Consider the following 24,096-nt stretch of genomic DNA (forward strand, 5'->3'; position numbering starts at 1 on the left):
ATGCAGTATGCTTAATAATGCAATTAGAGTCAAACATCATATTAGAATGTGATTACAACGGGGAGACATAGCTCTGTAATGCTTTGCCATTTTCATCGTTCATCTGAAGCGGCGACTACGCAGGCGGTGTCCAAACTGAATAGATTCAAATTCCACGCAATCTGGATGCAATTTGCAGAAGAAGATATTAGCGAGAAAGGTGGATTTAACGATACCTTTGACTCATCTGTGAAGACGGTACATATATTTGGGACAAGTTTTTTTTTTTTTTTCAGAGGAGAAACCGGGTGGGACATAATTAAATAAGCGACAGAGAAGAGCCAGCGTAGTCCTATCATTCAGGCTTCTTAAATGCTTTTCCACACAGCCTAATCACATTGCTGCGCGGAGAAATTAAAACCGAAATGACTCCATTCATTCATTTAAGTACCCAATTTCAGTATCGTTTTGCCGAGACCACTTGAGGAGGCTGAAGCGGGGCGAACGAGGGGCTGCCGCTATTGACTGATGACGCGCCGCACGGCATCTTTCTCATCGGCTTGGTTTCAGCGCATCCCCGGCCTCTCGCGGTGGAGAGGGCCAGGCGAGGAATGCAAAAGTGCCTGTTGATTGTTTGGCAGCGCTATCCATCTCCCAGCTGAATATAAATGTCCACCTCGATCGATAGGGAATTTCTATCAATACCTGCCTTAACCTTCTTCAATGCATTTTTCTCCATGAACCTGAACAGCTGTGAAAACGGTACTCCCCCCCCCCCCCCTTTTTTTTACCAGTCGGTGGGAAACAATAGTCATTGCTAATCCAGTACCAAGACTCTCCCAATCTGCATGCACCTTCTGGGAGAGAGTCTTGGAAAGAAACCTTCGACACACCTTTCTAACGACTGCAGAAATATATCAACGCTTTGGATCTCAGCGTTGCCTGAGTATCGAACCGGGGTAGACTTCAATCACAGAGATTATAATGATAAGAAGAATTCTAGCCCAGGGTTGGAAAGCCAAAGGAAAAGCAGCAGTTTGTTGAGGAACTGGGTGTGTTACCTAAGAGGCTGCCATTGATTAATCTATTTGATCAATACACAACTTTCTGAAAAGAGAAAGCATTTCTCCTGGGAGGGGTTGTGTTCTACTCGGCTGAACTTCAGCTCGATCTACACGCTGTAATTAATACAATGTCTTCTCTTTCACCCTGTGGATTCTGGGCTCCATCAAGTGTCTTCAGAAATACTTCCAGAAGTTTTCAATTGTGCAACTGTTCTGGGAGTTGGTGTTATGTAATTCTTACACATTTTTTCTCACACACACACACACACACATACTGTCATATGTGCTTTGTGGGGGTAGCCAGTACAGAACATGCATTATGGGAGCCACCCTTTCCTGAGGTCCTAGAGTCACGAAAAAAATCAGGCATGATCAACTGATTTTTCTTAACACAAATTCCACTTCAAATTTCCAGTATCATAAAATTTTGTTTTGAGTAGGACCAGATCGTCATATCTGGGGACTTTTCATGGCGTTGGTAGTTTTGGGGCCCTTTCTTCACACACCCCGGTCAAACCTTACTCCTGGGGCAACAATTCACACACTCCTGTGAAATGTTACTTCTGGGTCAATAAATCACACACTTACGGCAAACCTTACTTCTGGGTCAACAATTCACACACTTCAGATAAACCTTCCTCTTGAGCAACGATTCACACACGATTCACACACATCACTCCTAAGTCAACAAGACACATGCCCCATGCGAACCTTACCCCTGAGTCAATTATTCGCAGCCCCCAGGTAAACAGTACTCCTCAATAAACTATTCACCCCAAATGAAAATAAGCTTGTCGATTTCAGCTAAACTTTCTGTATCCCCTTCCTCTATGTAGTGGCCTTTTTGTGATTAGGAGGGCTACATTTAATTCTACTACTTTATTTTTCACACCCACAGGCCCTTTGCTCCATAGTACTGAAGTCATTATATAATATGGGATAGTCCTGGTTAAGATAAGGTTAAGTAGTGTCAGGAAAATGAACTCTGATGAAAATCAACACAAACTAGTACCAACATAACATAGTGTTTTATTCAGTTCAGCATGGAAACTATGTCACACTTTAATCATAGTGAACCTCTTTTTTTCTCCACAAAAAAATATACACACAATACAAACAAAAACCAAAAAGTCGGTATCACAATCAGGTTTCCAATGGACACAGCATGTCCATATTTTTTAACTGTGTGAATCTCTTCAAGGTTGCCAGGTTTCTTACGAATGGTCTGCGTACTACAAGGGGAAAAAATCCAGGCTTATAAATAAAGAAAAAACATACCTTTTTGCAGTATAATCTTTGTTGTCCTTCACCTAGGTTGTCAGAAATAAATACCTGTACACGATCTGGTCCCTCTTTTTGTCTTGAGCCAGTCTCTTTACTTTTACTTCCTTCAAAATAAAATGAAACAATCAGATTCATTAGATAAAATAGTTAAATAACATTCAAGATAGTGTAAACTGTAGGCTTAATCTACACAATATCGCCAAAAGTATTGGGGCACCAGCTGTACAAAAGTACATCAGCTGTGCTGTATTTTCTGTTTGTTCTGTTTTCTTGCACTTGTTTTTTTGTCATGCATTATTATTGAATAGGTCCTACTATTATTTGATCAGGCATTGAGTGGGCCACCTAATGGTATAAAGCCTGAAGCACAGTTCAGGACCCTCCTTTTCAGGATCATTCCCAGCAGTGAAGGACGACCCCCTGCAGCAGCAGGTTGCCTCTTCATATCGTTAGTTCAGTTACTTTGTGTGCGTGCATCTAACTGTGCATTCAGACCAAGACCGTCAAATGCGTCAAGAGCGCCAGAAATCATTCATTTTCTAATGGAGAGTCTGCGTTACCGGCGTCAAAAGCGTTCTGGGACTGAGCGTGGCTTCATGAGGCGTCAAAAAAAAGTGGAGCCTCAGTTAACTTTATGGTAATGAGTTATGACACGGTTCGGCGTCAACTAATCAGAAAGTCAAACTCGCAGAATTGCTGCTTGTGGTTTGTTCGAATGTTTCACGTCATGGCTTTGACGCTTTCGGCACCGAACTGGGTTGAGCGTTGAGCTATGAGCTTCACCAGTGACTTTGACGCTTTTGACGGTCTTGGTCTGAATGCACAGTAATGGTGAGTTAAGTCTAATAACTTGATGTATTTCTAGCTTTAATATTAACATTGCATCTGTTTGTTAGATTCACCACCTTAAGTTGTTGATTCAGAGTTACTAATTGTTGATTCATCGGTGTTAATGTTTAGCGAGCTAGTTTTCTAATATGCTAGCTTGAGGTAATATAGTTTTACATGCTAGTTTGCTAGTTTTCCCACTTAACACTAGAAGCGCCGCGCCGTTCTGACCCACTTATACCTAGAAGCGCCGCGCCCCGGTCATTTGACCGCTTTGACGACCTACTAGAAGCGCCGTGCTGTTGTGAACTACTTAAAGCGCGGCGAGGCGGTCAAATGACCGCTGAGTCCTTAGACTGGGAGGCTTTTACTTACACATAATGATCGCTAGATGGCGCTTCATGCACGAATGAAATCGTTTGGTCATAAATTCAGTTTGCACTAAGCCATGTGTCATTCGTGTCAGACCGTGTTGTTGATAATCTGTGGTTGTTTGTTTCATTATGACATACAGCACGTTTGAGTTATCTGTTCATGTATTTGTGTTGATTTGTGTTGTTTGAGGTAAAAACGTTGGAAGAGTTCTTGAACAAACCTTAAGCAAACTTGACTTTCAACTAAAATGCTCTAAAAGTGAATGTGGCTAGTTCTAATTCACTCCCCAAATTCACTTCTATTAATTTAATAGGTTCGCGCCGCCGAAAATGATCGGACCTAGTCACCTGGAACAAAGAGCCTAACAGTCTGGTTTCAATTACACAGTAGCCAGGATTTCATGCCGCATTTTACAGGCTACCGTGGCTACTTTCTAAAACAACTTTCATTCATTTAGGGAGAAGCATCTTATAGGGTCTAGGCTAGCTACCTCGGAGGGAGGGAGATAGAGAGAGCTATGCTGAGCAGGCATAGGCGTGAGAAGTAGCATGGGCCTAATTTAAAATAATGAGTGAATGATATTCTCCGTTTTGCGAATGTGTAGGCTATGTTTGCGATGTCTGCTGAAAAAAAGCTATAGGCCTATTTCTACAATTTAAGCTAACTTCTATGTGAATTCGAGATTCAGCATTGAGGCACACATTTTCAAGTGAGTGATAAGGGAGGTTGTAGCTCAATGGGTAGAGCTTCGGCTTCAGGACCCAAGGGTGTTGGTTCGATTCCCAACTTATTCATGACGGAAGTCCTTTTGAACAAGGCATCAATAAAGTAGGCTATATTCTATTCTTTTCTATTCACATAACTACACGCACGCTGGCGAATTTGAACATTCTGAAACGCGCATATACGATGAAACATTGCGCATTCTTCCACGAGTTGCCTAAACAGTCAGCCTACAGGCTAATAGGCAGGGACAGATAGATGGGGTGGGGGTGGGGAGGCAGTTAATTGTCCTCGGTGATGTCTGTAGCCTAGCCTAGACGAGTGTATGGGGGAGGGGGATGATCGGTTTCAAATAGGCTGCAATGGATAGTGTTATGTATAGACCCCGAAGCCATAATTGCTTTGAGAACGGCTGGCTGATGAAGTTGTTGGCTGGCTAGCTGGCTCAGCCAAAACCTTAATGCAGCCGCCAAAGTTTTCATGACTGATAATGGCTTTAGTTGCCACTTCATGTCTACAGATGTGTATTGTATTAGATATCAACACACAATGTTATTGTATTGTGTTGGACAACGTTCTGCACGTTTCACTTCAATGTAGACTGCATGCGTTCATTGCGTTGTGAACGCGCAGCAATCTCTGGAAAGGAAACGGTGGAAGTCGCAGCAGTAGCCTAATAGCCTATCACGCTCAATGCTGTAAATCCATCTGTTCCAGAATATTTGGTTCATATCATCAATCTTTGGTTTTGGTGTTTGTGCAACCGGGCCCTGACGATTTAACAAAAGTCTGAGTAACGTAGGAATTAGGAAAGTATGTAGGCCTAAGGTGAGATCAGGCTAGAAGTAGTTCTACTTTGTTTCCTTCTTTTCCCCATGTCATTTTCATTGGTCGTCAACTCACTGTGAGTCCTGTGTATCGTAGCAACAAGCACAATACTGATGTGGTGTGTCCAGTGGGAAATCTCATGCAGGCCTAGTTTCTAAGCTATCGTTTATTTTTTCGCGTGTCACTATGATATAATTATTTTTAGATGCAAAAAGTCTAACTGGCTTAGTCAAAGTTTGTCAGATGGTGGCAGAAAATGATTGGCTGGCGAAATGTTTTTTTGTTAATGGTAGGCCTAAACATATTGTGATTCATCCGTTTATTTCAGATAGGTTGTTATTAAAAACCATTAACAAAAAATAATTGTTCATCGACGTTGAAAAACGGTCAGTTGATTCTATCGAAGATTCTGTATTTCGCTCCTGCCAGGATGAGAACACGGGTCTCCGGCGTTGCAGCCAGGAGTGTTAACGCTGTGCCACTTGACATTCTGCAAAGAGTGCGTTAGGATAGGTGTTTGACTTGACATAACTCAGTCTGTCCAGCAAATATGTAAGAAAATGCTTATACATTAGTCTGAGCTTTAAAAGATAGCCTACAAATAGAAGATAAGATATGCAACTATGAATGTACGTAGGCATACGCGCCCTACGTACATAAATAGGCTACGACGAAAATATGTTTTACACATGTAGGCCTGTCGCAACGTTTTCAAAACAAACTCGCATTTTACCACTGTAAATCGCCTCCATAGACTATGCCATGTAAATGAAAAATAGTTATTAAAATAAAGCACATATATAATACATATTGCACATATATAAACGATATGTTTTATGGTAAAATATTATTCTCATGCCCGACTGACAGGAAATCCTTGCGACATCTGCTGTGAGAAAAGAGAATAGCAGCCTGGACAAAAATGGCCGAACGCGAGACAACATAGTGTTGTCACATAAGTGAGCGCAAAATAGCTCTAAACTAGCTTGTACCGGTGTGCTTTTGATCATATAAAAATTCTGGGTGACAAAACACGCGTATTTAGGAAAAGTCGTGAACGTAGGGTCCTGGAATTTAATCGATTGAAAAGATTTTTTTTTTTTTGTAATCGCTGCGGTCAAATGACCGCAGCCCGGCAGTTCTAGGTATATCTAGGTCAAACCCACACGGCGCTTCTAGGAATACGCGCCAGCGGTCAAATGACCGGCGCTTGGCGCTTCTAGTGTTAAACAGCTGCTCGCACTACGAAAACATGCCGGCGACATTCACGCTAACATCCTTCAGGAATTGTGGTGCTTTTGGGGCTGTAGAGCGGGACTCAAGGAAAGGACGAGGGGAAAGGTGGAGATTTAAGCCTGCAGTTCCATCGATGGTGATGGGGAACGTGAACTCTCTGGCAAACAAAACTGACAAACTGGCTTCCCTGATAAGAAATCAGAAACTGTACAGAGAATGTAGTCTAATATGCCTCATGGAGACGTGACTTACTAGCTGTATCCCAACAACTAACGTTGAGCTACCTGGCTTCCATGTGGCCCGTTTGGACAGATATAATAAACTTTCTGGCAAGAAGACGGGAGGTGGTCTGGTGAACTTCTGTATGGATATTGTTGTTCCCACAAAAACTGTGCGCTGCTTTCCAAACAACAAGCCTTGGATAACAGCAATGTCGAGACCCTTCTTAATTGGAAAAAGATGGTGTTTAGAGAGGGGAACCAGGCAGAGCTGAGGCGTGTACAGGAGGAACTTAAAGTCAGGCTGAAAGAGGCCAAGGAGGACTACAGGAAGAAGGTGGAACAGAAGCTGCAGGAGAACAATATGAAGGAGGTCTGGGATGGAATGAAGACCATCACTGCTCTGGGGAAGAGTAACAGCTCTGTGAAGGGAGATCTGGATAGGGTGAACCAGTTAAACCACTTCTACAACATGTTTGACTGCCCTGCTCCAGCTTCAATGGACGTGGTCTGTCTGTCAGGAGGTCTAAGCCTGCTCTGCTGCCAGTCACCATAGAGGGGGTCAATGTGGAGGTGGTGAACACATACAAGTGGGGATACATCTGGACGATAAACTGGATTGGTCAGTCAACACTGAAGTACTCTACAAGAAAGGGCAGAGCAGGCTGTATTTCCTGAGAAGGCTGCGGTCCTTCAATGTCTGCAGCAAGCTCCTCTGCCAGCATCCTCTTCTTTGCTGTGGCATGCTGGGGAGGAAGCAGAAGATGCTGGGTGACTAGACAGGCTGGTAAGGAAAGCTGGTTCTGTTGTGGGAGCTGAACTGGAGTGCATCACTTCAGTATCAGTCCAGGCGGGAGGTGATGAAGGCATGGATGAGTGTCTCAGTTACTGAATGTGTGAGTGAGGGCCAGAGTCATGAGATGCTTCTGAGGTGGTAGAAGGCAGACTTGGTGACCTTGTTAATGTGAGACCGGAAGGAGAGAGTGGAGTCCAGGATAACACCCAGGTTGTGCACCTCAGTAGATGGGGAAAGGAAGCAGCCATCCACAACCAGGGCCAGGTCTCCAATTTTCCTGAGCAGTAGTGCAGGGGCCACCACCATGAGCTCTGTCTTGCTACTGTTGAGTTTGGGTAGATTTGTGGTCATCCATGATTTGAGTTCCTGCAGGCAGTTGACAAGTTGTGTGGGTGGGAGATGGGAGGAGGGGTTGGTGCTGATATAAAGCTGAGTGTCAACGGCGTAGCAGTGGAAGTTGAGTCCATGTTTACGGATAATATGACCCAGGGGTAACATGTAAATGGTGAGCAACAGAAGACCAAGCACAGAGCCCTGGGGCACGCCATGGTTGACAGGTGCTGGAACAGAGTTGGAGCCATTTAGTGTGATGAATTGTTTCCAGGCTGTGAGGTAAGGCTGGAACCAGGACAGTGCTGTGCCACTGAGGCCGATGAGTTCAGAGAGGCGACGGAGGAGGATGGTGTGGAAAACTATCAAAAGCTGCAGAAAGGTCAAGGAGGATGAGAATGGTTATGAGGCCATTGTCGGCAACAAGCAGGTGGTCATTCGTGATTTTAATGAGGGCGGTCTCAGATGGGTTCTGAAATCAGATTGAAGAGGTTCAAAGAGCTCATGGTGGGACATGTAATGTTGAAGCTGGGCAGCCACTGCTCTTTCCAGGATTTTGCTAATAAAAGGGAGGTTGGAGATTGGACGATTGTTGTTGGGGTCGTCGGGGTCTCAGCCTGGTTTTTTGAGAGTGGGGATGACTGCTGCCATTTTGAAATTGGATGGTACCACACCGGAGGCAAGAGATGCATTTATGATGTTTTCCATTGGATGACGGAGAATGTGAAGACAGGCCTTGACCAGGGGCATTGGGTCAAGACTGCTGGTTGATGTCTTAGCTGAGGTGACCAGTTGTTCTACTTGGTCGGCATCTAGTGAAGGTGGATAGGCAGCACTGAGGTGAGAGGGCAGCTGAGTGGTGAGAATCCTGTTGGGCCAGAGTGGGTCAGGGGGAGAGCCCAGGAGACTGGAGCTGGAGGGTTTGGCAGCATCAGGAGGGTGAAGAAGACGGTTGATGGTGGAGAGGAGGAATTTAGGGTGTTTTTGTTGGTTACAGATTAGTGTGGAGTAATACTTTGTTTTTGCCTGAGAAAGGGCTTCTTTGTAGATCATGACGTGTTCTTTGAATGGCTCACGATGGACAGTGAGGCTAGATCTTCTATATCGTCTCTCAAGCCTACGACCTGTGGTCTTCATCCTGCGGAGCTCAGGGTTAACCAGGGGGCGGGACGATAGAAAGACACGTAGCACGTGGTGAGAGGAGCAACAAAGTCCAGGCTGAGAGAGAGGGCACGGTTGTAGTGTTCCAACATGAATGTTAAAATCACCCAGCAGGATAGGAGATGGGGATTTTGGGCAAACAGTGGTAAGCAGTTCAGTGAGCTCAGGTAAGAAGCAGGCAGAGGCTTTGGGGGTTGATAGATAAAAACAACCTGTAGCTGTGCGGACCCAGTCATCATGAAATGTACACATTTAAAGGAGGTGGTAATCACTGGGATCTCTTTGACCAAGATGTCAGCACGATGGATAACAGCAAGCCCACCACCACGGTGGCTTATGAATATATCTGTAACCTGGGGGAGTGGCACAACTCTTATTGGTTCTGCCATGTCTCAGTAACGGCCTGGTCAGACTATACGATTTTTTTGTCGCTCACGATTGTCGTTTACGATCTACCATGTCACACTTTACGATTTTAGAACCATGAAAACCTCTCTGCGTCTTGGTCGGGAGAGTGGCCACATACACCGAAAGCATCGGTCGCGTCATACGACTCCCGTCAAATTTCTGACAAGCCAGACTTTTTGTCGGGCTGTTTTAGAATGTTGTGAACGACAAATCGCAAGTTGTGAAGCATGTCACATTATAAGCTTCACTCCGCGTTCGATGTCGTGCCCGACCATTTGAAATCGGATACGACGCTGTAAACTTGTCGGTCACGACAAATTGGCCTCTTAGTTCCAGTGAAAGGAACACTGAATGCTTCAGCATTAGAGATACATTTTGGACAACTCCATGCTCCCAACTTTGTGGAACAGTTTGGGGATGGCCCCTTCCTGTTCCAATATGACTGTGTGTAGTGTACCAGTGCACCAAGCAAGGTCCATACAGACATGGATGACAGAGTTTGGTGTGGGTGAACTTGACTGGCCTGACCTTAACTCAATACAACACCTTTGGGATGAATTAAAGCAGAGACTGCAAGGAAGTCTCCTCGTCCGACATGTGTCCAGTGTGTGATTTCAGAAATGCGCTTCTGGCAATATAGTGTATTTCCAAGAACTTGATTCAGTTTGCATATCACAAACAGAAAAGCCACTATACCTTTCTTTGCACGTGTACAGAGGTGATTCTGCCAGTGTCTGTTTCTTGGGAGGAGGACTATCACCTAAATTTGCCATAAAGAGTCAATCAATTCATGCTTCACCATGCTATAGGCACGAGACTGCCAGCTCGGCTAATTCTTACAACAGCTAGATACTCTTCATTAAGATTACTAGGGGTGCCGGCAGGATTTAATTCCATTGTACCCAAAAGAACTAACCCATTTGTATGCAACATTTAGCTTATACACCACCATAAACCTCTAATTAAACTACCTTACCGCAGATCAGGTTGGGTGAATAATAGGCCTACACATTACCAACCTTTGGTTTTGGCTCATTACCGTAGCATCGCCATCACCCTTGCCAGAGGACAACATCTTTCCTGATGGTGCATTGACTGAACAGGCTATTTTCGGTCATTCGGGGAGTTTTAAAAGTATGATGGAAAAATATGACGACTGCATAATTTTGACATGATGGAATGATGAAAAATTATTGTTATTTGTTTTTGTCTGATTGTCATGGGCATAGGGTCTCTTTAAATCTGTCATGACCAGATTTACCCCATCCAGCAGTTCTCAGGTCAGCCCATTGCTTCTGATGAAAAATGAAAGCAAATTGGCAAAGTTTTGTAAAAGCACTAACAGCATCTGTAACAACTATATGTAGGTACCGACAAATACACAATGCAAGTACAATGATAGTACCTGATAGATAGTACATGATGTTACACAGGTTGTACCACTGTACCCTATTTGAAGTTCACCATCTTCTCCTAAAGTTCATCATCTAACCTTGATAATATAATATGTGTAAATAAAACTGTACCAAAGACAACCTTAGCTCACTGACCAACACCCAAATCATAAATAAATAAACCTAAGGTCACTTTGCGGTGCCACATTATCTGCTACTGAATAGTTGCATTATATTCCCAAAGGAAAATAAAGAAAGTACACTGATTTAGTTACCGTCAGATCTGCTTGAGGGGATTCAACCACAGCAGGATGTGGTACAGTGATTGTGCTGGAGTCCTCTCCTTGATATGGGGTCTCAACAGCAACAGCATCATCCTAAACAAGAGTAAAAACATAATTTAGTTAAGGATGGACATGTTCGTAGCGACACTTTGATTTATAGACCTATTGTAATACATGGGTAAACACATTTAAAAGCAACAGTCTATACCTAAAGTAGGAGGTGGTCACCTTTGTAAATGTAACCCAAGGTTAAATTAATCTAATATCATTACTAACTATTACAATCACACTTGATTGTGGTATATGTTATGTGTGGGGACCAATTCCATGGTTGTCTGAAGCCAGCTTCACACACACAGTGAGTCAACCGTGTGGGGCACATACAGTATTATAGTCAACTTCACATACACACACACACAGTAAGTCAACCGTGGGGGGAACATATATAACATTAGCTGCAAATGTAAACTTTTGCATTGAAATCAACATCACATAGGCTTCTACCCTATTTGAAGTTCACCATCTTCTCCTCAAGTTAATCATCTAGCCTGGATAATGAAATATGTGTAAACAACACTGTACCAAAGCCAACCTTAGCTCACTGACTAACACCCAAATCATAAATATATAAACCTAAGGTCACTTTGTGGTGCCACGTTATCTGCTAGAGAACTGTTTCATTATATTTCCAAAGGAGAATAAAGAAAGTACACTGATTTAGAGCAATAACTGTACTGTACTGTTGCTGGTGGCCTGTGGACTGTCCCGGGACACCCAAGCACTGTCCTGGGACAGCTAAGCACTGTCCCGGGACACCCAGACACTGTCCCGAGACACTAGACACTGTCCCGGGACACCCAGACACTGTCCCGAGACACGAGACACTGTCCCGGGACACCCAAGCACTATCCCGGGACACCCAGACACTGTCCTGGGACACCCTAGCACTAGCCCGGGACACCCAGACACTGTCCCGAGACACTAGACACTGTCCCGGGACACACAAGCACTGTCCCGGGACACCCAGCCACTGTCCCGAGACACTAGACACTGTCCCGGGACACCCAGACACTGTCCCGGGACACCCGAGCACTGTCCCGAGACACTAGACACTGTCCCGGGACACCTGAGCACTGTCCCGGGACACCCAGACACTGTCCCGAGACACTAGGCACTGTCCCGGGACACCCAAACACTAGGCACTGTCCCAGGACACCTAAGCACCCTCCCGGGACACCCAGCCACTGTCCCGGGACACCCAAGTACTGTCCCGAGACACTAGATACTGTCCTGGGACCCCTAAGCATTGTCCCGGGACACTCAGACAGTGTCCCGGGACACCCAAGCACTGTCTCGGGACACCCAGACACTGTCCAAAATTAAGTGCATTTTTATGTAGGCCTATAAGACCATGATACAAACACATTAGGATCCCAGAATCCAATCAGAAATCAGAAACGGAAATTACCGAGCAGTGACGAAGTAAAACGAAGAATTCAAATCGGGGAAAGGAAGTGAGCTGCGTTTCGTTGCGTTGTTATTATATTGATTTGTGCATTTGCAAAACTGATGAAATCGGGGGAAAAATGGTGGCCTACGCCATATATTACCCTGCACCGTATTGTTTGGTTGCTCATCTGGTTTATTCAGGTTGTTCATCTGGTTTATAAATGCATGCATTTCATATTGATTTGTGCATTTGCAAAACTTTAGATCGGGAAAAAATGACAGACTACGCCATATTACCCAGCACCGTATTGTTTGGTTGCTCATCTGGTTTATTCAGGCTTTTATGTCTAATAAATGGCTTGATTGCATGGTAATTTTGCTAGCAATGAAGTTGAATTAACATTACATAATTGGGCAAATCTGTCAATGCAAGGTAGGCCTACATAATTTATAACTAATACTATTGATACTATGAAATTCATTCATATTATTATAGGGTGTTGCAGGGATTGATATGGTGCTTGCTATGCTAATACAAAATCCCAACACCCAAAAAACTACCACCACTCAAAAATATAGTCGTGACGGTGATGTCATCCTGACCTATGGTCCTCTCAAGCACACAGAAGGGAGGAATATAACTTGTAACTTAAATCGTATTCACACCCCAAGTGTTCAAAGGGTATTAGAGCTTAAATCACATCTACACTCCTCAAGCTTTCCAAAAATATATGATTTAGGCTACTTCAGATGATCTATACTTATATTACACCCAAAAAACTACCAACACTCAAAAATATACGTCAGTCTTAACGGTGATGTCATCCTCGCATTGGGATTTTGTATTTAGCATAGCAAGCACCATATCAATCCCTGCAACACCCTATAATAATCTGAATGAATTTCATAGTATTGTAGCGTGTCTAAGTTCTTAAAAAGTATGTGGGCACAGTTAATATGTTAGATGTTCTGATAGGCTCTGTTACCTGGTCCAATGGTTGGGGTGCCACCCCCTTCTGGGGTGTGATGTGTGTGTTTTGGGGGGAATCAGTGTAGTGATTATGAGGAGACGTGTGTGAGTTGGGCTCCTACATCATGTCAAGAGTTCTTGTGGCGTGGCTGTGGCCGACAACAGTCATTATTAAAAGTACCGGATTGTGATAAACTGTCTCGTCATTGACACGGGATGTTACAGTATCAATAGTATTAGTTATAAGTTATGTAGGCCTACCTTGCATTGACAGATTTACCCAATTATGTAATGTTAATTCAACTTCATTGCTGGCAAAATTACCATGCAATCAAGCCATTTATTAGACATAAAAGCCTGAATAAACCAGATGAGCAACCAAACAATACGGTGCTGGGCAATATATGGCGTAGTCTGTCATTTTTTCCCGATCTAAAGTTTTGCAAATGCACAAATCAATATGAGTTGCATGCATTTATAAACCAGATGAGCAACCTGAATAAACCAGATGAGCAACCAAACAATACGGTGCAGGGTAATATATGGCGTAGGCTACCATTTTTTCCCCGATTTCATCAGTTTTGCAAATGCACAAATCGATATAATAAAAACGCAATGAAACGCAGCTCACTTCCTTTCCCCGATTTGAATTCTTCGACTTACTTCGTCACTGCTCGGTAATTTCCGTTTCCGTAATTGGATTCTGGGATTCTAATGTGTTTGTATCGTGGTCAACCACGCGAATGCGTGATAACAGCCTTCTGAACCTGCTAGAAGGCGGAGATGGCGCCTTCTAACCCATAACTATGAGGCTGGCTGATTACGATTGATAACGCCCATTCAATGGACTGATAACGTCCGAAGCGGGCGCACCACTGACACTTCTGCAGTCAGCTGTTCTGTCACTATGACAACTTTCGCGTTGCGTGATGAAGGAGAAACCATCGGGAGAAATGGGGGGAGGGCACGGAACCTCTGAAATCAGTGACGTGTTTGTTGATGCAAATTAATTATTAATTTAGGCAAACATACAGCATACAAAGTGAAAAGATACAATGACTACACACCAGGGGTTCTATACAAATAAAAATATAATAATTATCATTTTATGGGAAGGGGCTTTTAGAAAACCATTATAGGCCTACATAAAAATGTACTTAATTTTGTTTGGAAGAGAAATTAATCGAACATTCGGTCACACTTAGGTGCCAATGCAGTTTAGGTGTTAGCACTGTCGTAGGACAGCCTATTCTCTGGTATCAGTGTGGCAAGACAGCTTTCCGCAGAGGTGACTGGATGTCTGGGAAAGTGGTTGGGAGTGGCAGGGCAGTGTCTTATGGCCGTGACAGTGAGGGTGTCCAGGGACAGTACTTGGCTCTCCCAAGAAGGCGTCTATAGTCTTGGGACAGTGCTTGGGTGTCCCGAGACAGCCCTGCTGAAAAAAACAGCAAGAAACCAACTTAGGCTGGTAGCTGGTTTTAGCTGGTTTTAGCTGGTCTTTGCCCAAAACACAGTTATTATTGCTGGTCTTTGCTGGTGTAGCTGGTTAGGCCACCAGCTAGACATGCTGGTGTGACCATCTGAGGAAGCTGGTCGTGCTGGTGTGACCAGCCTGTCGTTTGGGATACAGCTGGTTTAAGATGGTCATGCTGGTGACCAGCCTGTCCAGCTTGACAAAGATGGTCAAGCTGGTTTTCTATAATGACCAACATAAGCTGGCGTGGCCAGTAAAAACCAGCAATGTAGACCAGCAACACCAACTAAAATGACCAGCTTAAGGTGGTACGACAATCAAAACCAGCTGAATTACCATCATAAGCTGGGTAAACCAGCTGAAGGTGTGTTTTCGCGAGAGTTTTGCTGGTCTAGCTGGTTAACCATCAAAGGGTGGTCAAACAAGCTGGTTAACAAGCTGGTCAACCAGCAAACCACCTTTAGCTGGTCAGGCTGGTTTTTTCAGCAGGGAGTGCTTAGGTGTCCCGGCACAGTGCTTGAGTGTCCCGGGACAGTGCTTGGGTGTCCTGAGACAGTGTCTGGGTGTCTCGGGACAGTGCTTAGGTGTCCCGGGACAGTGCTTAGGTGTCCCGGGACAGTGTCTAGTGTCTCAGGACAGTGTCTGGGTGTCCTGTGACAGTGCATAGGTGTCCCAGGACAGTGTCTGGGTGTCCCGGGACAGTGTCAAGTGTCTCGGGACAGTGTCTGGGTGTCCCGGGACAGTGCTTAGGTGTCCCGGGACAGTATCTGGATGTCCCGGGACAGTGTCAAGTGTCTCGGGACAGTGTCTGGGTGTCCCGGAACAGTGTCAAATGTCTCGGGACATTGTCTGGGTGTCCCGGGACAGTGCTTAGGTGTCCCGGGACAGTGTGTAGTGTCTCGGGACAGTGCTTGGGTGTCCCGAGACAGTGGCTGGGTGTCCCGGGACAGTGCTTAGGTGTCCCGGGACAGTGTCTAGTGTCTCGGGACAGTGTTTGGGTGTCCCGGGAAAGTGGCTGGGTGTCCCGGGACAGTGCTTAGGTGTCCCGAGACAGTGTCTGGGTGTCCCGGGACAGTGCTTAGGTGTACCGGGACAGTGTCTAGTGTGTCGGGACAGTGTCTGGGTGTCCTATGACAGTGTTTGGGTGTCCCGGGACAGTGCTTAGGTGTCCCGGGACAGTGTCAAGTGTCTCAGGACAGTGTCTGGGTGTCCCGGGACAGTGTGTAGTGTCTCGGGACAGTGCTTGGGTGTCCCGAGACAGTGTCTGGGTGTCCCGGGACAGTGCTTAGGTGTCCGGGGACAGTGTCTGGATGTACCGGGACAGTGCTTAGGTGTCCCTGGACAGTGTCAAGTGTCTCGGGACAGTGTCTGGGTGTCCCGGGACAGTGCTTAGGTGTCTCGGGACAGTACTTAGGTGTCCCGGGACAGTGTCTAGTGTCCCGGGACAGTGTCTAGGTGTCCCAGGACAGTGGCTGGGTGTCCCGGGACAGTGCTTAGGTGTCCCGGGACAGTGTCTGGGTGTCCCGGGACAGTGCTTAGGTGTACTGGGACAGTGTCTAGTGTCTCGGGACAGTGTCTGGGTGTCCTATGACAGTGCTTAGGTGGCCTGGGACAGTGTCAAGTGTCTCGGGACAGTGTCTGGGTGTCCGGGGACAGTGTCTGGATGTCCCGGGACAGTGCTTAGGTGTCCCTGGACAGTGTCAAGTGTCTCGGGACAGTGTCTGGGTGTCCCGGGACAGTGCTTAGGTGTCCCGGGACAGTGTGCAGTGTCTCGGGACAGTGCTTAGGTGTCCCGGGACAGTGTCTAGGTGTCCCAGGACAGTGGCTGGGTGTCCCGGGACAGTGCTTAGGTGTCCCGGGACAGTGTCTGGGTGTCCCGGGACAGTGCTTAGGTGTACCGGGACAGTGTCTAGTGTCTCGGGACAGTGTCTGGGTTTCCCGGGACAGTGCATAGGTGTCCCGGGACAGTGGCTGGGTGTCCTGGGACAGTGCTAAGGTGTCCCGGAACAATGTCTAGTGTCTCGGGACAGTGCTTAGGTGTCCCGGGACAGTGTCTGGGTGTCCCGGGACAGTGTCTAGTGTCTCGGGACAGTGCTTAGGTGTCCCGGGACAGTGGCTGGGTGTCCCGGGACAGTTCACAGGCCAAAAGCAACAGTACAGTACAGTTCTTGCTCCCACTGCTACTACTGGAGATTTAGTTACCTTCATATCTGCTTGAGGGAATTCAACAGGATGTGCTACAATGATTGTGCTGGAGTCCTCTCCTTGATATGGGGTCTCAACAGCAACAGCGTCATCCTAAACAAGAGTACAAAAATAATTTTGTTAAGGATGGACATGTTCGTAGCGACTCTTTGATTTATAGACCTATTGTGATACATGGGTAAACGCATTTAAAAGCAACAGTCTATACTTAAGGTAAGAGGTGGTCACTTTTGTAAATGTAACCCATGGTTAAATTAATCTAATATCACTACTAACTATTACAATCACACTTGATTGTGGTATATGTTATGTGTGGGGACCAATTCCATGGTTGTCCGAGGTCAACTTCACACACACACACACAGTCAGTCAACCGTGTGGGGCACATACTATAGTCAACTTCACATACATACACTCAGTCAGTCAACCGTGTGGGGTACATATATAAAATTAGCTGCAAATGTAAACTTTTGCATTGAAATCAACATCACGTAGGCTTCTACCCTATTTGAAGTTCACCATCTTCTCCTAAAGTTCATCATCTAGCCTGGATAATGAAATATGTGTAAACAACACTGTACCAAAGCCAACCTTAACTCACTGACCAACACCCAAATCATAAATAAATAAACCTAAGGTCACTTTGTGATGCCACATTATCTGCTACTGAATAGTTGCATTCTATTCCCAAAGGAGAATAAAGAAAGTACACTGATTTAGTTACCTTCAAATCTGCTTGAGGGGATTCAACCACAGCAGGATGTGCTACAGTGATTGTGCTGGAGTCCTCTCCTTGATATGGGGTCTCAACAGCAACAGCATCATCCTAAACAGGAGTAAAATTATAATTTAGTTAAGGATGGACATGTTCATAGCGACTCTTTGATGTATAGATCTATTGTAATACATGGGTAAACGCATTTAAAAGCAACAGTCTATACCTAAAGTAGGAGGTGGTCACCTTTGTAAATGTAACCCAAGGTTAAATTATTCTAATATCACTACTAACTATTACAATCACGCTTGATTGTGGTATATGTTATGTGTGGGGACCAATTCCATGGTTGTCTGAAGCCAGCTTCACACACACAGTCAGTCAACCGTGTGGGGCACATACTATAGTCAACTTCACATACACACACACAGTCAGTCAACCGTGTGGGGTACATATATAAAATTAGATGCAAATGTAAACTTTTGCATTGAAATCAACATCGCGTAGGCTTCTACCCTATTTGAAGTTCACCATCTTCTCCTAAAGTTCATCATCTAGCCTGGATAATGAAATATGTGTAAACAACACTGTACCAAAGCCAACCTTAACTCACTGACCAACACCCAAATCATAAATAAATAAACCTAAGGTCACTTTGTGGTGCCACATTATCTGCTACTGAATAGTTGCATTCTATTCCCAAAGGAGAATAAAGAAAGTACACTGATTTAGTTACCTTCAGATCTGCTTGAGGGGATTCAACCACAGCCGGATGTGCTACATTGATTGTGCTGGAGTCCTCTCCTTGATATGGGGTCTCAACAGCAACAGCATCATCCTAAACAAGAGTAAAATTATAATTTAGTTAAGGATGGACATGTTCGTAGCGACTCTTTGATGTATAGACCTATTGTAATACATGGGTAAACACATTTAAAAGCAACAGTCTATACCTAAAGTAGGAGGTGGTCACCTTTGTAAATGTAACCCAAGGTTAAATTATTCTAATATCACTACTAACTATAACAATCACGCTTGATTGTGATATATGTTATGTGTGGGGACCAATTCCATGGTTGTCTGAAGCCAGCTTCACACACACAGTCAGTCAACCGTGTGGGGCACATATTATAGTCAACTTCACATACACACACACAGTCAGTCAACCGTGTGGGGTACATATATAAAATTAGCTGCAAATGTAAACTTTTGCATTGAAATCAACATCACGTAGGCCTCTACCCTATTTGAAGTTCACAATCTTCTCCTAAAGTTCATCATCTAGCCTGGATATTATAACACATGTAAATAACACTGTACCACAGACAACCTTAGCTCACTGACCAACACCCAAATCATAAATAAATAAACCTATGGTCACTTTGTGGTGCCACATTATCTGCAACAGAACAGTTCCATTCTATTTTCAAAGGAGAATAAAGAAAGTACACTGATTTAGTTACCTTCAGATCTGCTTGAGGGAATTCAACCACAACAGGATGTGCTACAATGATTGAGCTGGAGTCCTCTGCTTGACATGGGGTCTCAACAGCAACAGCATCATCCTAAACAAGAGTACAAACATAATTTAGTTAAGGATGGACATGTATGTGGCGATTTAATAGTTGCTACTAACGTTCTCAAGGTTTCCTAATGTACACTTCATAGCTACTTGAACTGAATTGTCTACATGTGAATCGAAACAGCTACAGATGATTCAAAGTGTTGAGGCAAAGTTGGTATTTCATCGGCCAAAGAGAAGATGCTACTCTGCTTGAATTTCAGTCCCTCTCTGTGGCCACTGCTTTTGCATCATCTCTACTTCCCCTTTTGGCCCGCTCGTGTTTGTTGCCTATAAAGTACCATCCCAAAGCGGCCAGAGACTGCGGTCATGACTTTTTCGCACACTTACAACAGCATTATGTGTCTGTCACTGGTGAAAATGAGTGGATTACAAAAGTCTAAAAAATAAAGATAAAGATACAAATCTCCTATAACATACTTGCATGGCTATAACCATCAATGACAAAACGTTTTTCCTTCAATTGTTAACAATCTTACCTGTTTTCTCCATGGCCAGTCCATATCATCGTAATTGTAGGTAACTCGCCTCATCTGACTGTTTGAATCGAGATGATCATCATTGACTATTAGTCATTTATGAACAGTAATATAATAACATTTGTGAGATTGTTAAAATAATAGATATAAAATATAAATTGTAGGCTACTACAGTAATAGTCTGAACATTTATTTGTATTTTATCTTTTCTATTGCCTAGATTTTCTCTCTCCACAGATATGTCATAAAAGAGAAAACATAGAAAAGGACATTGAAAAAACAGATGCTATAGCCTACCAGTGTGTAAAGAATGAATAATTATCAGTGTTAGCTATCCTCCCATATGGCATGCCTGTGAAAAAGGACCATTGACTGATGAAAAAAGAACCTACCAGTACTTTTTCCCATTGACCTTGAACTCAAAAATACACATGAAGAGCAGCATGGTAGATCCTTTTGCGTCTTTGACATTCATCAAATAAAAGCAATGCTTATCCTAAAGCAGGGGCGTAGCGTGCGACGGTGCAGTCGGTGCAACGCACCGGGGCCCCTGAGCTTCGCAGGGCCCTTTGCATATCGGAATTAGCCCCGCGCCTCCTAACTTTACGACATAAAGTCAATTATTGTCAGAAATTACACCGTCTCTTCCTGTTTATTGAAAATGGCGAACTGATTGCTATTTAAATCCTTCACTATCTTCTACAACTTGGTCTCATGGTGGCACATCCATTCCCCAATTCTTGTATTTTCTCCTACTTTCCATATCATTTTGATTTTACTAATGACATTTCAATGTTAGAATCAAAATTAGTCAATAAAACTAATACCATTAATGATTATTTTATCGTCAACTTACAAGATGTTGTAACATGGCCTGCTGGGAAATCTGTTTGTCCAGTCATAACATTTTCACGTCATCTCTGATCATAGGCTGCTGCACATGCTAGCAAATGTAAACAGGTATAGGCTACTACTCTTACTAAAGTCGTGGAAAGTCAGCAAATTAATAAAGACAAATCTGAGGAGTGCCATGGGTCAGGAGCGACTGAGTGGATTGGCCATACTCTCCATCGAAAATGACAGGGCGAGGAAATTGGATTTCACCACAATAGTGAACGAGTTTGCTGAGCAGAAGACACGCAAAGTAGGCCTACACTTCTGACGACGGGTGAGTCCAAGGGTTTTTGCTTATACGGCAACTGATCGGCGAACAGGTTAGTTAAATGGCCGCTGTGCCATAATTTATGTGTCTGTTTGTTCTTTGATGAGTTTGCAGAGAGAGGCGCGCTCAAACTCCAAGATATCTCCTTCTTCGGGTGCGAGTTAAATATCGTATTCCAATGTGCAAAAGAACTCACTAGCTAATTATCTTATACTTTATTGTAGCACCATGCCTATAAAACAAACGCGTTTCGGCGTCAAGCCGTCCTCAGTGTGTTCTTTGATGAGGCCATTGTCGTGCTGCAAGGGAACGTGGTGTGTTCAGTTGAATGAATTTGTATGCATTCTGTTTTTGATCGTAGGCTGTGTGCAAGTTACGCAAATAGTCGCTGTCCATGTAATAATGACCGTGCGTGCTTTCTTTCCCTCTGTGGTCGGTCGGTGTGTGTCTTGAGATATACAGGGATGGGTCGAGATAGGTGGGGGGGGGGGGGGGGGGTCCAGCGCCAGACTTGCACCGGGGCCTTGCGCAACTACGCTACGCTACTGTCCTAAAGCAATGCTTACATCAGTTCACAAATGTATAAAAAGAAGATCAAGGCTTTTTCAAATACCTGCCTAGTATAGTTATAGTTTGCTGAACCATAACATTACAGCAATCCTATAGTGCTGTCTAAAGAGACCAGTGGAAAGTTGTGGGGATATCATCCACTGCCTTAAATCTGAATTATTTTAACTGCACATCTGCATTGTCTTCATTCACACTCAACAGGATATGCACATACATTTGGCTGGGAAATTATGCAAAATGCGTCCATACCGACAGCTGACTAACTGTGCTTTAGATGCATTAGCATGCTAGGTCTGTTTACAAGTCTACATAGCATGTTTATTCTTCAAATGTTGATACCATTACACCATACACTGGTTTTAAAGTTGACTCTCTAGGCAGCCGAAAGCAGCAGGCAATCAATATAGACTCCCGACCAAATAGACTCCCTAAATGCTTCCTGCAAGCCTGCAGTTGTAGGCAATTTTGTCTATGGCACAATAGGCAAATATAAGTGAAATGTCCGTCGTTAAAGGTGTGAACGAACTGTCGTCAAAGGTGTGAAAGTCGTAGCCTACAAAAACTATTTGTGTGTGTTAGCTTAATAACACTAACGTTACATAGACTACAGTAGGGAATCAGCTAATGCATTAGCATGCTATTCTCCTCTAAGTATCACGACATCTATGCATACTATTATCACTGCAAACTATGTTGTCTGTGTAGTTGACTCAAATAAAAATGTTTCAATTAAAATATCCGTGACCAATTGACATAGTCGAGAGCTAGCTCACCTGCTAACGTTAGCTGCTGACTGACTGCAACTAGTGCTAACTAACTAAGCTATCTATGTTTGAATTATAAATAGCCTAATCATTGTTAAGAATTCATAATGACATGATATTATAATGATGTCTGGACATATTGCAAAATATTTAATGAACAGTATGTCAACTGTAAAACCTACCTTCTATTAAGAATTTCTGTCCACGAGTGGGTAAACCGTGTGGGTTATTGCGTCGCCATCTTCTTCAGTCTTTCTTCCGGTAATGTGTTAATAAAATCTCATTTCTATCTTTGTGGGGAAATGCGGTGTGTGTTGAACACACACTTCAATACCGATTCCTGCCACTATTGCTCACATGGCGCTTCACTTCACACACTCTCAAACACACACCTAGGCGGTTTTCCTTCATCATAGGGCACACTGAGATCATTTAAGGGGCCTATCAGAAACCTCTCCTGACTTCAAATATCTGGTTAGATTTGTGGGGTACGGTAACCTGATTACCATCGACTTTCAAAGGCTCTGCGAGACTTTAGTCTGACCAACAGCCTGTGCTAACACGGTTTCTTGCCAGCGCTGGTTGACCCGCCTCCTTTAAGTGCCTCGATTTGCTACTGGTAGATGTCAGAAAGCGGATTGCCGAGTTTAAACCAATAACAACACTCTTTCCGCTGCCTTGAACACGCCTCTACCCAGAGACGTTGGAGCTGCTCAAAGTTGATTGGTTCTCGACCAAAGGGGGCAGTTCCGCAGATTTCGGGAACTCAGAAATCCTTCTCAATGAGCAGTTGACCAGACCAGCAGCAAAAGCCTGAAGGCGTTGCGTCACTGGGAGGGCGTGCCAGGCTAGGGGTACGGCATTTTGTACCCCATGAGGATTTTGTACCCCACCGCGTGAGTGGGCTAACAGGTCGTGTTCCCCACAAAGATAGGAATGAAAGAGCACACACACACACACACACACACACACACACACACCTGTTTAACTACCTACCATATATGTGATATATTTTGAGTGCTGTTCCCAATACAGACTAGCCTATTTCGTGAGCCAAAATTGCAATGTTGCTAAGATACTAAACACAGCAACAGATGATAAAAGATGGTCAGCTATTATCTGTTTATCGGTTATTTACTCAGTCAAACTGTCAGATCACAAAAGCTCTAAATTGTTGGTGCACCGGTGCCTGTCTTATCTGGGTTATAATATGTACTTTGCATGGGCAAAGTCACAGACAGCTGCCTGGGCAAATGCAGAAGTCATAAATGGCATGTTTGTGCAGTGGAGCGTTATAAACCTTTGGAGTGTCTGGGTGGAATAAGATACACCCTCTGCATTCTGCCTTCCATTGCCCATAATGGTGGAACATTTTATAGTGCTGTTGTGAAATTCTGTTTGAATATTTTGTTAATTTATTAGTGACATTATGTGGGCACAGGCCCATGCGGAGTCAATAGGCATGACGACAGTACTTTGTAGTAGTATCACGCGCACAGAAGTTAAGGAAATTTGCACTTTGTCCATAATACCGTTGTAATCTTCCAGCACTCTTCAGGCTTACTGTAGTCTTAATAACAATTAGCTTTGATCTTAAGGCACAGCGTTCAGAATGATGTAGCCTGAACCGGTGGAGGAAAGTGGCCTTTCGTATAAATAAAGCTCTATTTTCAGACGTATTCCTAAGACCGAGATTCAGAAGCTGAGGTTATATACTGTACACCAAGTCCCTGGTTTCATGTTACATAGCTGACTGGGGCTGGTAGGCCATAGTCATGCTTTTTTGTGTTCTTTATTTTGCCTTTTCTCTTCCTACTG

General features: G+C 44.1%; 1 protein-coding gene across 1 annotated transcript; it reads right to left on the bottom strand.

Annotated features, from left to right (window-relative positions):
* Positions 1-2,013: 2,013 nt before the first annotated feature.
* On the bottom strand, positions 2,014-22,471 carry LOC134062526 (uncharacterized). Its single transcript, XM_062518557.1, has 9 exons — positions 22,461-22,471; positions 19,783-19,840; positions 19,185-19,286; positions 18,458-18,559; positions 17,731-17,832; positions 17,004-17,099; positions 10,900-11,001; positions 2,376-2,431; positions 2,014-2,275 (listed from the first exon to the last, which is right to left on the bottom strand). Exons 2-9 carry the CDS (start codon positions 19,834-19,836, stop codon positions 2,110-2,112), a joined length of 780 nt encoding a protein of 259 aa, XP_062374541.1. The 5' UTR covers positions 19,837-19,840; positions 22,461-22,471; the 3' UTR covers positions 2,014-2,109.
* Positions 22,472-24,096: the final 1,625 nt, after the last annotated feature.

This window comes from Sardina pilchardus, chromosome 17 (assembly GCF_963854185.1).
Source record: "Sardina pilchardus chromosome 17, fSarPil1.1, whole genome shotgun sequence".
Taxonomy (NCBI): Eukaryota; Metazoa; Chordata; class Actinopteri; order Clupeiformes; family Clupeidae; genus Sardina; species Sardina pilchardus.

Coding starts and splice junctions, on each gene's coding strand:
- LOC134062526 (XM_062518557.1), bottom strand. CDS start 19,836: ATGAGGCGAGTTACCTACAATTACGATGATATGGACTGGCCATGGAGA. Junction 17,833..18,457: donor CCCCTCAAGCAGATCTGAAG/GTAACTAAATCA, acceptor ACTCCTGTTTAG/GATGATGCTGTTGCTGTTGA. Junction 17,100..17,730: donor CCCCTCAAGCAGATTTGAAG/GTAACTAAATCA, acceptor ACTCTTGTTTAG/GATGACGCTGTTGCTGTTGA.